General features: G+C 45.3%; 1 protein-coding gene across 3 annotated transcripts in view; it reads left to right on the top strand.

Moving 5' to 3' along the window:
- Nucleotides 1-14,185: 14,185 nt before the first annotated feature.
- The window catches only part of OS9 (OS9 endoplasmic reticulum lectin), a 31,885-nt gene continuing 28,982 nt past the window's right edge, over nucleotides 14,186-17,088 (top strand). For 2 of the 3 annotated variants that reach the window (XM_081851731.1, XM_081851733.1), the window contains exon 1: nucleotides 14,186-14,412. In XM_081851731.1, coding sequence (XP_081707857.1) covers nucleotides 14,224-14,412 — 189 coding nt within the window. In that variant the 5' untranslated portion in view covers nucleotides 14,186-14,223. The remainder of the gene's footprint in view (nucleotides 14,413-17,088) is intronic. The other variant, XM_081851732.1, reaches the window with a different exon arrangement.

Genomic DNA, 17,088 nt, shown 5'->3' on the forward strand with positions numbered 1-17,088 from the left:
GGCAGTGAGAGGCCCCATTAGCTAAAGTGGTTCAGTACTTCAGGTTAAGAACAGACCTCTGGAATGAATTAAGTTTGTAACCAGAGGTACCATTGTAATGGGCCCCACCTGCTAGCCTGCTCCCTAAAATATCACTGGTTTGCTCATTTCTATATATAGGGTGCCTACATTCTGCATGGATTGGTTGCATGGCAACATGTGCAAATGGCTCTCAATACCTATTAGGTCCATAAATTACCATATAGCATATATTCAACACAAAAAACAGCGACAATTTGTTGTTGACAAAGCTGGACATATAAAGGGCCCCATTACCTTCAGTAGCTATGGGCCTCATCAAACCTAAATCCGGCCCTAGGCAGACACAACATGGGGCTTGAACCCACAACCCTGAGATTAAGAGCATGCGGTTGTGATCACCTTGGTGAGGCTTTAGCATACAGTACATCGCTCCCTCCCTGCTTCCTTGACATTTAAGTCACAACACCAGAGATGAGGGATCTCTTTTGGTTCAAGGGGTGCATTACCTCAAGGGAAATTACATACCAGTGGCGGGCAGTTCCAGAGGCAAAACATGGGGGGAGCAACAAATATGCCTCTTAAGGTTTGTACCATAAGCCAAAGTCAGAGGTCTTGATAGATACAAATCTCCTGCTTAAGTAGTTAAGGAGGAGAGTGCAGGGCTGGGCCATTAAATACGGGACCTCAGGAGAGTCCTGGAGGGCAGGCAAAGAAACTTGGTGAGGTTATTTGGCCCCCTAGGCCTGAGGCTCCCCACCTCAGCTCTCCATACTTCTTTCTGAGTACATAGGATTATACTGTGAATTCCTGTTTGCCATGCAGCTGTTAAAAGCACAGGAGCTCTGTCAGGAAAAAGAGTTGGCAGCTTCCCCCTTTTCGCTTAGAGAGCAGGAATAATAGCAGACTGCCTGTTATAAAGAGAAAATAGAGCGAAGATTGCAAAGCATTTTATGTACTAGATCCGGTATATAAAAGAGGGGTGTTATAAGCTTGGGGCTGTTATGCCAGTTTTCTAAACTTGCTTTTTAACTGCAGCCTGGCACACACAAGTAGGTGGTGCTTCTGTGGTGATACAGGGATGGGGGCTCAGCTGCCCAGCTTTTGGGGTTGAGATGTGGAGGCACATGGAGAAGGGCCTCAGAAAATGAGAAGTAGAACTGCGTGTCTTCCACGTATTGCTGCAACTGTGATAGGAATTTTATGGTCTTAGATATATGGCAACGTTCATAACCACAGTACATAGATCAGCACAGGAAAGCCAACCTGGAACCATTTTGATTCCTAAACTGAGCAAATGTTTCTCTGCATGGTCAAAATGGAAAAGCCTCCCCATTGTCTCTTCCTTCACAAATGCTGTCTTAATCTGTGTTTGAATTGAATTGAAGGGTGTGAGCCTTATCATTACAAAAGACTGCCCAGGCTCCCCAAGAAATCCAATCAAGTAACCTGCCAGACAGGAAATAAACAAAGCGACAGAAGAAAACAACATGCAAATGTTCTGTTTTAGATCGCCTTATCTGAGGGGTGGTCTTAGGTTACACCCCTTCTGTGATGAATGCATAATGTTTCTGGGGGTGGTCTTGATCTAGAGAATGGGAATTTCAAAAGTCTTTATAAACCCTTGCACAGCCTTTCCTGCGTGTGAGGGGAGCACCCTGTTGCAACAGATCAATAAAGATCAGGCTTACTAGCTGCTTTGCTTCTCAATATTCTCTGGTTGGCCTCTGTTATTTTCTCCTACCAATAAGGAACCTATGTAAGGACTCTATATGGGCTCTTGGATACCCCATAAGGGAAAAGGGCATATTTTTATTTACAACACAACGTACTCTAAACCATCAGCAGTTTCAAGTAGATGTTATACAACACAGCAGATAAAACTGAACCCCAATGAAGGCTCCACGGGGCTGAAGGTTATCCTGGGATAACACCCAAGGTTATCATGACCATCCAAGTAGGACTGGAACCACTGCAAAGCTGCGTCACCCACCCCTAGTTCAGACAGCAGCTCCAGAAGGATACCATGGTCAACCGTAGCAAAAGCTGCTGAGAGGCTGAGGAGAATTAACAGGGACACATTTCCCCTTTCTCCTGATAGAGCTCATCATACACAGCGACCACAACAGTTTCTATGCCAAAACTGGGCCTAAACCCTGATTGAAATGGTTTTAGAAAATCAGTTTCCTCAGAGATCACCTGGATCTGGTCTGTGATGAGTGCTTTTTTTCCTAGAAAAAAGGTGCTGGTACTCATTGCTATTTTTCAATAAAATGAGGTGCCAGAACTCACCATAAACACCTCCCTTGTTCTCATACCTTGGGTTAAAGTCGCTCCAGGTTGTTGTGAGGATAAAATGAGGGGGGAGAGGAGACCTCCTTGCAGGAAATGGGGGCTATAAATGTAATTATGTGATTTGTACGTGTGATAGGAATTTTATGGTCTTAGATATGTGGTAATCTTCAAAAGTGTACCAACCAAGCACGTACATAGATCAGCACAGGAAGACCGACCTGGAACCATTTTGACTGCTAAACTCAGCAAAAATGTTTTCTCTGCAAGGTCAAAATGGGAAACTTCCCCATTGTCTCTTTCCTCACAAATCCTGTCTTAAGGGCACATTTAAGATATGAATAGGGTGTGAGCCTGTGACCTGGCCCAGGAACTAAGTATTTATCATTACAAAAGACTAGCCAGGCTCCCCAGGCAATCCAATCAAGTAACCTGCCAGACAGGAGAAAAACAACATTAAATTATCTGTTTTAAGACCGCCTTTTTGTGATGTAGGTATGATGTATCTGAGGGGTGGTCTTAGGTTACACCCCTTCTGTGATGTGTGTATGATGTTTCTGGTGTAGCCTTTTTAATCCATGGGTAGGAATAATTGTTGCACCTGAGCAGAGACAAAAGGAGCCAAACAAGACCAAGGGGCCAGAGAAAGAGCTTTTTATTCTGCCATCCGGGGGGGGGGGGGGCAGAGGCACCTGTGTGATTCAGTTCACGAAAGACAGGCCACGCAGAAAACATTTTACAAGCAGGTTTTATCCTTTTTTCAAACCCCTTTTTTCCTCTCCCCCTTCACAGATTCTTACATAGAAATGTTGCTTTTCGTTCTCTGGCTCTGTTCCCGGAAGTATGTTGCAAATCAATGTACCAGGACAAGGTTATCTGGGATCTGGGAAGCGAAAACCTTTACTGTTCTCAGCTCTGGGTTTTGTCTTAGAGGAAAATGCAGTTTTTAAAGTACGTACGCCGAGGCCTGGCTGCGGAGGGGGGGGGGATTCACAAACAGTTTTTTTAGGGCTTTCTGGGGTAACCCTAACTGTACCCCTTCACTGGGGGTGGTCTTGATCTACAGGGTGGCAATTTCAAAAGTCTTTATATGGCTTTGCACGCCATTTTTCTGGGTCCTCCTCCTTTCCTGCTTGTGAGGGGAGCACCCTGTTGCAACAGTTCAATAAAGATCAAGCTTACTAGCTGCTTTGCTTCTCAATAGTCTCTGGTTGGCCTCTGTTATTCTCTCCCACCAACAGGGAACCTATGTAAGGACTCTATATGGGCTCTTAGATACCCCATAAGGGAAAAGGGCAATTTTTGTTTACAACATACCCCACCGATCTGACTGGGTTGCCCCAGCGACTCTGGGTGGCTTCCAACACATATAAAAACATAATAAAACTGTTAATAAAATAATAAAACTGTTAATAAAATAATAAAACATATCAGATGACACAGCGATTCTTCAAACAGCTCTTGTTTATTCACAGGCCAGAACAGAACTGAACAGCAAACAGCTCATTTTTTTTATATATGATATTTTATTAAGTTTTATCAAAGAAAGAAATTACATAAAGAAAAACACAGAACAAATAAACACTCAAGCAAATAAACATTCAAGCATAATAAAAAAACAAACAATTAACATGTATGAAAAAAATAAAAAAATAAAAAATAAAAATCCCTCTCTTTAATTTCTTACCATCCATAAATTTATTTCCTTGACTTCCTCACACACCCCTTTCTTGTATTCCAGTTTAAAATTAATTAGCAAATTCCTTCTTATTAATTTTATCCTTAATTATCTTTCTTCACATATCATTGTTCCTGATTTTTATCTAGTATCTATCCTTTCTTTCATATTCTTATTTTACCTTTTTTACTAGAACCCCTTCATTTCATTTCAATGTCATCAACATTCAAAGATTTTACAATGTTTTTGTAAATAGATTTTAAATTTCTTCCAATCTTCTTCCACCAACTCTTCTCCCTGATCTTGGATTCTGCCCGTCATTTCTGCCATTTCCATATAGTCCATTACTTGCATCTGCCATTCTTCCAAGGTGGGTAGGTCTTGTGTCTTCCAATGCTTTGCGATAAGTATTCTTGCTGCTGCTGTAGCGTACATAAAGAAAGTTCTATCCTTTTTTGGCACCAGTTGGCCGACCATGCCCAGGAGAAAGGCCTCTGGTTTCTTCAGGAAGGTATATTTAAATACCTTTTTCATTTCATTATATATCATTTCCCAGAAAGCCTTAATCCTTGGGCACGTCCACCAAAGGTGAAAAAAAGTACCTTCGTTTTCCTTACATTTCCAACATTTATTATCGGGCAAATGGTAGATTTTTGCAAGCTTAACTGGGGTCATGTACCACCTGTACATCATTTTCATAATATTCTCTCTTAAGGCATTACATGCCGTAAATTTAATCCCAGTGGTCCACAACTGTTCCCAGTCAGCAAACATAATATCATGTCCAACATCTTGCACCCATTTTATCATAGCAGATTTTACCGTTTCATCCTCAGTATTCCATTTCAACAGAAAGTTATACATTCTTGATAATATCTTAGCATTGGGTTCTAACAATTCTGTTTCCAATTTTGATTTTTCCACCTGGAAGCCAATTTTTCTATCCAGATTGTAGGCCTCTCTTACTTGAAAGTAGTGTAACCAATCCCGCACCTTGTCTTTAAGTTTCTCATAGCTCTGCAGTTTCAATTTATCGCCCTCCTGTTCCAAAATTTCCCAGTATTTTGGCCAGTTAGTCTCCATATTAAGTTTTTTCAGAGCCTTTGCTTCCATAGGTGATAGCCACCTTGGGGTTTTGTTCTCCAAAAAGTCTTTATATTTAATCCAGACATTAAACAGTGCTTTTCTGACAATATGGTTTTTAAATGCCTTATGGGCTTTAACCTTACCATACCACAGGTATGCATGCTGAACAGCAAACAGCTCAGCCGGCCTGCTTTTATAGGCAGCCGGCTGTCAACATTGTAGCAACAACAACCCAGGGTTTCCCGCCTAAAGCAACTGACGTGGACCTGAGTGAAAACTATATACACGATACTCCTGGTGGCTAGGGTAAAAACATTAAACGCCTCCCTATTACAGGGCTGCCTTCACCTGTAGGGAGGGCATTCCACAAGGAGGCTGACACCACCGAGAAGGCCCTCTGCCTGGTTCCCTGCAACCTTACTTCTCTCAGTGAGGGAACCACCAGAAGGCCCTCGGAGGAGGACTTCAGTGATGAATGAATGGAGGTGAAAACACACCTTCAGGTATACTGGGCTGAGGCAGTTTAGGGCTTTTAAGGTCAGCACCAACATGGAATGGTGCTCAGAAACATACTGGAAGCCAATCAATCAATTAATTGGGAAAGAGCATGGGTAGGGAATATCAGGCTGGCAGGTTGTGAGTCCGTGGCCTCCTCACAATTGTAGCACCCTGCTTGTGGTTAACGCTTAGCTGGAATGAAATATTCAACGCAGCAATAGAGAAATTAAAATAGTAATTTATTTGTCAGACAAATAAATAAGAGGCTCAGTGGTACGTGGTTACCAAGCTCTGGCCTGGCCTCCTGCCATTCTGGCCAGCACTTATATTCCCTTAATCCAGCCCCCTTTGCTCCTCCTGTGGCTGCCTCTGTCCAATCAGCCTGGTTGAAATTCCTATTGGCTGTTTGCTAGAACCAATCACAAAAAATACACCCACAAAAGATACACCCATTTCCTTGCCCTTATAAGGGAGACAAAGAGCTATATATATGACATATAAGTAATAATATATCTTACATGGAATCTTAATTACCAGCTCACCTCTTGCCCTTCTTGCCCTATTGCCTTCTAAAACAAATGTTTAATCTTACATTTTTATGTTCAACAGATGTCAAGGATCTTGAGTTTCACATCAACATTGAAAGATTTCCTTCATTTAATGTTTCTAAACAAATGCCTGACAACTATATATCAAGACTGCTTGGATGGCGTCTTCTGTCTGGCAGGGGGGGGGGGCTAGGCTCATTTGCCCCTCTGGTCTCCTATTGCAATATGACTCTATGAAATAAGAATCTAGCATTCCTTAAATCCTTTGCATAATTACATTTAAGCCAATATATTTAAGCTAATATATTTCATACATTTATCATAGGTAGCCTCTTAAAAGAATAAAGCTTTTCAAAGTAAAAAGGAAGAAACTCAGTAAAACAGCTTTTAAAAGAAGCCTCTTCAGTTTAAGAAAGAATGGCTTTAGAAAAAGACTTCCCCAAAAATGCTCTCTTTCTTCTAGCTAAATGTTTTTCTTTCCATTTGCTCCTGGCCTTTCAACCTTAGAAAGAAGATCTGGCTCATTTTACTGGGAGGCACATTAGTATTATCTTTCCCCATTCCTAATGGTGTTTTTTCAGCCTTGGGGCAGCATATGTAATTCTCCCTTTTTATGACTTTTAGAATTGTTTTTCTACTATAAATCAATGGGGCCCTCTTGTCTTAGGAGAATGGCCAAGGTTTTCTCTGCCTGGCATGAAACATTTGAAAATCCTTTTTTTAAGCTCATTTTTAAATACAAGCCTTGATTGAAATATATAGAAGCTTTGATAAAAATGCAGGCTTATGGTTAGGTGCCTCACAATGAGAAGGACTGAAGCCTTCCCCTCTCCCACTGCAGTTTCATGGCTGGCTGGAGGAGACACCCTCCCAGTCAACTGATGGACAGGCCACCCCCAACCTGGGGCTCTCAGGTTTTGGGGGCTCTTAATCTCAGTCATAGTGGCTGGGGCCGATGGTAGCTGACAGTGAACACACACACACACATACACACACACACACACACACATGCCATGCTGGGATTAGAGGTGTAAGAAGGGGGAGCAGGGGGCAAAGTGCCCCGCGTGAGGGGAGTGCCACTGCCTGCCCGTGACTCCCAAGCCCACCCTGAGCCGTCAATGGGGGGGGGGGTTGACCAAACAAAATCCACATTGGGTACCACCTGACCTTGCTATGCCTCTGTCCCCTATACTTCCTGTTTGGACTGGTCAATAAATCGTAAAGGGGACATTGTAAAGGGAATATAAGTCCCTTAATAAATTTGGCCCTAAATTGGCCTTGGCAGAGGACATAAACAAGGCCAATTTGAGAAATAAATCGGGGCAAACCGATGAGCTTATACAGAGGCATTCTTTTGAGCTCAGTAAAAGCCAGCCCAGACAACAAGGCATTTCTAAATGCACACAAACAGAGGAGAGAGACACTGACCTCCAGGATCAGCTTCATATGGTTTGCTTAGAATTAATCCTCATCAAAAACTTTCTTACAGTAAGCAATGGGCTGCTTACAACATTGGTGGAAAATTTTACAACTCAAGAGAGAGCTTTAGAGCCAAAAGATACTGAAAGGACATCTAGACAAAGCCAGCTGGTAATCACTGTCCTCCCCGCAACCTTGAGGCCGGTGGATTCCTCCTCACCCGTTGCTCAAAAGATCAGAAATCAAACTTCGCAGGCCTCTGCTTGGCATTTAGGTGAAACATTTTAAATAGTGCCCTTGAAAGCGACTACCCAGCTGAATTCACCTACCTATCTGGCTCCAGAATGAGCGCTATAAACTATATAACTGTTTCTAGGGATCTCCTTCCTTATGCTAAGACCCTAGAAGTTATGCCTAAATTTGACAGTGATCACTTCCCAATTCTCCTTCAGCCAAAATCCTTCATTCAAGAGATACGTACTGAAGACTGTTACCAACCCTTCCTAATGCTAGCAGGAAGAACTTACTGCTGAGCCAAATGATCTAAACCAAATGATAAGTGAACTACTGGCCTCAAATTGCTTACAGTGCCTTTGGTCTGCCCTAATACGGGTGGTGCTGTGGGTTAAACCACAGAGCCTAGGACTTGCCAATCAGAAGGTTGGCGGTTCCAATCCCCGCGACGGGGTGAGCTCCCGTTGCTCAGTCCCAGCTCCTGCCAACCTAGCAGTTCGAATCTCCCTTCTAATTTTAAAAGTGGCATGTACCATTCTTCCCCTTTCCCCCATATTTTATCCTCAACAAACCTGTGAGGTAGGATAGGCTGAGAGATAGTGACTGGTCCAAGGCAGTAACAGTAATCATCAGCATCATCATCAATTTGTACTCCTCATTTTTCCCTGACAGGGACTCAAGGCAGCTTACAGATAAAAATAAGAACAGCTAAAAACATAGAAAAAACAGTAATTAAAAACAAATAAACATTGATACAATTAAAACTATATACTGTATATATATAAAGATTTTTATTAAAACCATACAAACTATAAAAAAAAGCACAGCACTGACCCTTTCATTAATAGCAATCAGTTCCCAAAAGCCTGTGGGAACAAGAACGTCAACTGCCAGTGGAAAGACAAGGAGGGAGCCAGTCTAGCTTCTCCAGGGAGGGAGTTTCAGAGTCTGGGAGCAATCAATGAGAAGGCATATGCACACTGATGCTGATTTCCTCCTTGCTAGCACAGTCACCTTTTCACAGGGATCAGTCCTGTGCCTTTCACAGCAACCCAACATGCAGAAATTTTAGCATGCAATCCATTTTCTGAGATGATGCTAAACTGGTGCCTTCAAGACTTAGTAGGAATCCCTCCCAGATCGCCCAGTCCTAACTGCACTGCTGCCGGTAACATTGGCTCCTGTTAGCGTTGCAAGTGCAGTGGTAACACCAAGAAGCTGTGTTGCCAACCTTTCCTTCTCTTGTGCCTTTTACAGTAGCTTGAACTGTCGTACAGTAGTAACGCTTGTCACCCTATGGTAAAAGCTTCACCTGTTTCCCAGGACTTGTGAGCAGGGACTACACAAGTGAAGATCCCAACACACCTGGTATGGTCGAAGAGCTACTGAAATGAGGAATCAGCAAGTAAAGTTCTTCAAGGTATGGAGAACAAGGTATCATCAGCTGATCTCTGCAGCTCAAGCTACAGTTAATGCCACAAATGCTAGCCTGGTTGATTTCGTCTCCCCGCTCCACCCCCAAACTGTAGGCAACCCTACTCAGAATAATGTTGCCATTGCATCACTCTTCAAAAGTACGGTAAAACAAGGAAAGGAAAGGAAACACTAGGGTTAGGCTATGTGGCGGCCTGCATGAGGTTTGATTAGAGCTCCCATCGCCCCTGATTACCATGTGGGCTGGGAGTCATGGGAGTTGTAGTCAAGAACATCTGGAAACCATCACACGGGCTACCACTGCTGTACCCACTGGTTCAGTTACGCCATTTTAGACCTGGTGTTATGAGAAGGGGTTCTCTTGTAACTTCTAGGTTAGATTACTGCAACACATTATATATGGGGCTGCCTCTGAAGACTGTTCAGAAACTTCAACTGGTCAAGTAGCTCAAGGGGGCAAGTCAGGGTGTGGTGGCCTGGGATTCCGATTCAGAGGCTGAACCAGAGGAATCCCAGCCTGCACAGGAGTCCCCGCCTCCAGGGCCGGCTGAACTGGGGCAGGGCCTGGATTCTGAAGCGCCTGCACCTGTGCCGGATCCTCAGGAGCAAGCACCAGGTGATCCCACTCTGGCTCCAGAGGTGGTTGAGGACTCAGTGCCTGCAGGTGAGTCTCCCCCTGGGCCCAGTAACCCTTTAGCCTCTCCAGAACTGCAGAGGCTCAGGGCAGAGAGGCAAAGGGAACTGGTTTCTCCCAGGAGGAGTGCTCGCCTTAAGGCCAAGAGAGGCGGGTCTCCTAGGGGCTGGGGCCGCCCCTGGCCTCAGAGAAGATAAAGGCCAGTGGGCCCGGTCCCAGGTTGTGGGAGCAACGTCGTTGTTGAGTACCTGTTCCTGCCCGGACCCAGACCTGACTCTCCAGTGCTCCTGTCCCCGCCCGGCTTCCTGCTTCGGACCTCACCCCGCTCCTTATGGACTGATTCCAGGCTAGTGACCCAGGACCGGACTTTGACTACGCCAACGGTAACCTTCCCCCCGGGATCAGCACACAGGTTGAGCATATTAAACCAATCCTGACCCAACTGCATTGGCTGCTGATTAGTTTCCAGGCCCAAATCAAAGTGATGGTTTTGACCTATAAAGCCTTTAACGGCTAAGGACAACAATACCTCAAGGATGGTTGCCTCTCTCCATATGAACAGACCCAGAGTTTCTGATCATCCTCTTTGTGTGCCTCCCACACATGAGGTTCGGAGGTGTTAACATGAGAACGGACCTTTTCTGTGGTGGCTCCCTGCTTCAGGAATGCTCTCCCCAGAGAAGCTTGCCTGGTACCTTCATTACATATCTTTAGAGGCCAGGCAAAAATATTCCTTTTATCCCAGGCCTTTAGCTAATTGTTTAATCTAAGGCCTTTTAAACTTTTTGTGGCGGGGTGGCAACATTGTTGTTGTTTTTGTTACTATGGTATGTATTTTTGTGTTTTTATATTGTAAACTGCCCTGTGATCCTCAGGTGAAGGGTGGTATAGAAATTTAATACAGAAAGGATTCACATACTTAAGCTATATTCTGTCTTTTCACCTCTTAGTCAATAAAACGTAGGGTGATTGAGGCAATGAATGCATAATCCAGATCTAGTCTCTCTCATCCATCTGAAAGACTCTGGCTGCAGCACATCTTTAGTAGCATAAATGTGCAGCCTAGAAAACAGTATGTGCTGCCTTGAGATAGTACAAAGCTTTCCATTATCTTATTGGCTGGACTCCTAGTGGAGCTGTTCTGTGTGTAGGAAAAGTTCTTGGGTCCTGCCCCAAACACAATGCCTGATTCACAGAGCAAGCAAGTAGCTCTAACTTCGAAGGTCACAGAGGCTCAAGAGCTTGGGCTCCTTTCACATTGATTCCCACAGAATTTCAATAGGACATGCAACCCGGGGCAGGCAAGTAGTCCAGTCACTGCTTGATTTTACATTACAGAGGTTTCAGGGCTCCAGCCAACCACATGAGTTTGTGGGGAGGTTTAATCAGTGCCCTGGAATAAGGGGAGTGGAGAAGGAAATTTTTGGGAGAGTGTAACACATTTTGCCACCCAAAGTGACTGCAGTGTGCACAGTCTGGAGAGATGGGGGAGGGATATTCCATAAAATATCTACAGGAACCACCCATCTTAGGATAGTGCTCTCCCTTTCCTTTCAAGGGGAAATCTCACCTATGCAGGAATCATTGCAGGAGAATCTGCCTCAACCAATAGTGGCCTTGGCTCCTCAGGAGCTGTCTCTGTTAGCAGCTCTGGAGCACAGGGTCAGTCAGTGCATGGGAGGTGTCAGTATGGGCACAGAGGGAAACAGCACTCCCTGGAATCACCCCCAGACCTTGCAGTTTCATGCCCAGGGACAGGGAAGCCACAATCCCATGTGATCTGGACAGCACCAGCAATCCTATGAGGGAAACAGAAGGGGAACAGATGGGCAGAGCACCACCAATCTGTCAACATAGAGCCAATCCTGGACCCACAGAATGCCCAGTCAACCACCAGCAAACTTAGGGTACAACGAAGAAACATGAGGGGAGGACAAACAGTGTTATGAGGGGGGGGGGTGTCAGTCTGGATGAAACCCTGGTTCCCCTTCCAAACCTGGGATCCTATATCTGTGAGGGCAGAATGTGCAAAGGGAAGCTTGCCACACCACTTCCTTTGTCAAGGAAATGGCTTCGGCTGACTAGTTTACTGCAAATTATGAGTCCAAAGAAGTTGCCAGAGAAACAAATGGGTGGGTCTTCCACACACACTTACCTGGCTGGTAGGTAACAGGACAATAACCAGAGTTGTATGTGAAAGTAAGCTGAAAGCAGACTGGAAGCTGGAGACAAAGAGATATGTTTGCTCTCTGCTGGACTGTGAGGCTTTGCTGGAAATCTAATGGACACAATATATGCTGGAGTGTTAATGTTGTGAGCCCCTCCATTCTATGTTCATTTTGTATGCATGTGAAAATAAGGCCATATATCTTGGACACCACAGTCTCCACTGACCTTTATTCCAAAGGAAACCAAACCCTGGGTAAGCACTTTGAGTCTAGAGTCTCTCACCACTTAGAGATTGGAGTGGCACGTGACAATATTCTCCTTTTAGGGCTTCATGAGGACAACAGAAAAAGGGTCACAAGGTGGGCAGCATAGGCCTCAGTTGTTACCACTGCTTGCTGCTGTGGTACTACCTCAGGTGGTGCTACCTTGGGTGTACCAGAAGGCTCACTCCACCGCTCTCTTCACTGGGTGTCTGGCACACCCTCTGCCTTCTTTGTGGGAACCCTCTTCTCCACAGGAGCTGGTGGGTCGTTGTTGCTAACCTGGCTTTAATCTCTCTCATTCACAGGATCTGGCTGGAGACGGTAGGAAAATTGCATGACACAAACACCAACCACCCTTATCCCCATCCCAGATGTTCTCTTGACAAGGTCCATGCCTCTTCCACACACTGTCTCCAATAGCACTTTGGAGCTGAAGACCTTGTTGCCTGGGTCCAGGGCACCAGACCAAAGCCTCTCCAAAGGACACACTCATCTAGAATGGTTCCCTCACATGCCTGTGGATGACAAGATTAACTGCAATTCCAGTTAACTGTAATTCCAATTACAGTTACAGCAGGAGTCAAGCAAGCAGAAGATGGAAGCCAAGGGTACTCGTGTTTCCCACCAGAAAGTGAGGGCAATCACCATCATCATTATAAAATACCTACAGAAATATCTGAGATAAGGAGTTTGGCCAAGCCAAGAATTATCCTAGCAGCTGCAAAGCTATCCTAGCAAAAATGTCAGTGTTTAAAAGGAAATGTGTATGATTTTTCATAAAGCACAGACCGCCAAGATCCTAGGAAGCACCCTAGGAATCACTGAAAGCTGTGGAATGGCTTTTGCCTGATTCTGCGAATGCTATAGGACTAAGTCCCAAAATTCAAAGGGGTTTTACTGCCACATAAGGGGATAAAGGGCTTCTCATGGGTCTATTCATATTAATGTAGTCGTTTTAGTTCTGCCTGTAGTGATTTATTATAGATTCTGTTTTTAATATTTTGTTGTAACCCACCCAAGGAATGTATGTTTGTGGGCTGTTATATAAATCTAATTATTATTAATAATAATGGCAACTATTAATTGAATTAATGAGACATTATTAATAGGAAGGTTATTATCACTAGCAACAATAGAACAGCATTTTAGGAAAGGACAAATCCTGGGGCCCGGGAGACAACAGCCATTCCAAGTGAATTAAAACGGGACATGCAGCCTGCGTGCTCCAGCTTCAGGTAGGGCATTGGCTCACTGAATCCCTTCCATAGCTCTTGTCCAGGGCCACTGAATGTGGATTAATTACTCCTTGACATGTTTTCACTATGCTCTTGTGCTAATATTCAGGAAAGCTAAAGTAAGTGCTAAAGTAATATTCCCCCATTATACTTTAAAATGCATTATACAGTATTCAAGATCACCGTGCTTCCACAGAGCAGTAACAGGGGTGTCGAAATAATCCGGATTAAATTATCTAGATTTAAAAAGCAAAGCAAAGCAAAGCAAAGCAAAGCAAAGCAAAGCAAAGCAAAGCAAAGCAAAACAAAACAAAACAAAACAAAACACGGAGCCACGCATCTGCAGGCAGCTGGCGCGCGCCGTCAAGCGGTATTTACGGCTTGCGCAGCAGTCCCTCTAGTCCTGCAGGCGCTCGCTGTTCTGATTGGCTGCCGAGCGCCGAGCTGAGCGTTCCGCGACGCGCTTCTTCCTGGTTTAGCCGCAGCCCGATACGGGCGCTCGCTCTCCCGATTGGCTGACGGGAGCGACCCAATCCCCTTTTACCAGGTTTCTCCGACGAACGCTTCACTCCCCCGCCCTTCCCGGCAGCCAATGGAAAGGCTCCTGCGCAATAATGGTCATCGGACCCGCCCCCTCCCGTAGAGGAAGGGCGGAAGTAGCCTCTGCGGCGGCCGCCAGTAAAGGCGAGAAGCCGGAGGGAGCCGCGCGAGGAAGATGGCGCGGGCGCGACGCCTCTCGGGGTCCTGGGTGCCTCGGCGGCTGCTGCTGCTGCTCCTCCTCCTCCTCCTGGCCGGGGCTCTGGCGCTGGGGCGCAGCGAGGCGCTGGGCGCGCTCAACCTCCACGAGCTCAGCGAGCTGAAGTACGGCATTGAAATCGGCGCCGAGCCCGTGATGGCCGGGCAGGTATGGCTGGCTGGCTGGCTGGGCCGAGCTGAGGCGATGGTGGTGGGCAGGGAAGCGGCGGAGACTCCAGCAGAAGCGGCAAAAGGAGCCTGGCGGCGCCTCGGGAAAGACCTGCGCTCCTCCTTGTTGTTGTTGTTGTCGTCCTCGTCATTACTGTGGCAGAAGGTTCCGCGGGCCCGAGGCCGCCTCCTCACGCGCCGCCGCCGCCGCCATACGGCTCTCGCCCCTTCGTCAACTCGTGCCAGGCTTCTGAGGGGCCGCAAGGGCTCTGCTCGCAGCAAGAGGCTTCCCAGGGCGACCCCCCTCCCCAGAGCCGCCCCCGACCAGGTCCTGTTGGATCTCTTGTTTGTTGATGGGTTCATTGTGTGGGTTTTTTTTGCTGCTTTTTATAAGTATTGTAGCCTCGCTTTGGGGGTTATTTGCAATGAAGAGCCAGGTAACTAATTGTATGAATAAATAAAACAAATCTGTCTGCAATAAACAACAGGTAGGGGTCCTCTGTCCCATTAAAGTGTAGCAAGATATTATTTTAAATTATTATGTATTCAGTTTATATACCACACTTTATCCAAAGATCCCTGGGTGGTGTACAACATTAATAACATTTTTTATGCAGAATAATAAAACAGTGGACACAGCAAAATAATAAGAAACCATAGTGACGCCCCCCCCCCATTTAACAGGCCATAGATGATGAACACCTGGGTAAAGAGGAATGTTTTTGACTAGTGCCTAAAGACATGCAATTATGGTGGTAGGTGAGCTTCCCTTGGGAGTCCAGGATAGAGAAACACTGGTCTTCCCAGAAATTGTTAGACTACAGGTTCCATCATCCCTGACTATTGGACATGCTTGCTGGGAATGATGAGAGTTGAAATCCTTCAATATCAGTCGGGCCCCATGTTTCCCCATTCCTATTTAGAGGAACAGTATCTCACCCTTCAAGAAGTGGCCAAGGTATGCCATAAAGGGCAGGAATAATATTCATGTAATAAACATTTAATTACTTCAGAAAAATTGACCATTTCACCAATCATGTAATACCGGACTGGGAAGCCTGTATGCCTCCAGATGTTGTTGAACTCCAACTCCCAGCAGCCCCTGCCAGCATGGCTAATGGTCAGGGATGATGGAAGTTGGAGTTCAGCAACATCTGGAGGGCCACGGGCTAGTCAACCTTGAGGTAAATGCTTAGACAGTTACAACAGCTGTCAAGAAATCAGCTTGGGCTAATTACAACCACGTAGCAACTAAATTAAATACTACATATTTGTAGTCATCTATATTTTATTTAATGTACACTTAACATAGTAATGGTGTTCAAGAGGTTGAGTGCCTATCCTGGCTAACCCATGGATAACTCGAATTGAAAACTTCTTTAAAAATGTAAGGAGTAGCTGGACTTTGTGGCATAGTGTAGCCATGGTTGCTTCTGCTGTCCTTCTCATGGTGGAAGGTGTGGGCAACAGAGCAGGGGAAAATACCTCTTTGCTGTGTCAAGCCCCAGGCTGGTGCAGTGAACAGACACAGGTCAGGCCTATTGCCATCTTATGACAGTAGCAGAATTAGCACAGAATCCAGCCAATTTTGTGCCAGCCCAGTCCAAAACACCATAATTTGGGGTTTCCTGCTGGCTACCACCGGTTGCAGCTTCTGCCATTTTGGTGGGCATATTGAGTGCTCGCTCCCTCCCTCTCCATACAGCATGGTGGATTGGGGTTTGGATTACGCTGCCTAGTACAGTAGTTGTCATCATAAATAAAGGGGAGATGATTTTTAAATGTAGTTCTGATTGTAGTTTAAAGGAGGTGATGCACTTTCTCTATGTGTCTTAGCCCACCCCCACCCCCCAAAATGCATGTAGGATCTTTAAAAAGCTCTAACACTTGCCTTGCCCTTTAGATAGGACATTCTTGGCTTCATGGTATATTTGATGATGTTTGACTGTGGACACATAATGGCAGTGGGCACTCAAACCTCTAATCATCCTGTTCAGGTTCCTTGACTGCTGCTCTGTTTTCTACAGCTGCTTGCACCCTTGCCCTTTTCAGGAACAGTGGCATCAGTGTATGTTTACTACTCTAGCAAGGCTTGCATCATCACACCTGAGTCTTGCATCATCTGTGTTGTAGTTGACCCTGAGGAATTTGAATTTGAAGACTTATTTTAAGTGGCTTGAGTGCTATTGTCCTTGATTTCCTTTGTGGTTTTTACAGAGGACTGACTTAAACCTTGCAGAGCCAAATGGCTCTTCTTTCTCTCTCCCTCTACCTCTCTCTCCTTTCTTCTTTGTTTCCTGCCTTTTTAGGGAAGGGGAGGCAACAGACCCATGGAGGGTCTGGTCTTTTTCAAGGTGGCAGAACTGAGCAGGACCTGAGTTTCTCAAAGTGTGATGCAGATGATTTTCCTGAGATATATTTATAGGCAATATTTATAGGACAGCAGTAGCCTTTGTTTTAAGGGAAACTTGCTGCTTCAGTTAATGGGACAGGTCTTGGTAGAAAATTTGTAGTCTTGAAGTGGCAGTACCCAGCTCTGGGCATCTTCTGCACTCACCTTCCCCCGCTTGGTGCCCTCCAGGGGCTTTGGACTACAGCACCCATCATCCCATACCATTGGCTTTGCATGCTGTGGCTGATGGGAGTTGTAATCCAAAGCATCTGGCAGGTACCAGGT

Source organism: Podarcis erhardii (genome assembly GCF_964252035.2).
Source record: "Podarcis erhardii genome assembly, chromosome: 2".
Taxonomy (NCBI): domain Eukaryota; kingdom Metazoa; phylum Chordata; class Lepidosauria; order Squamata; family Lacertidae; genus Podarcis; species Podarcis erhardii.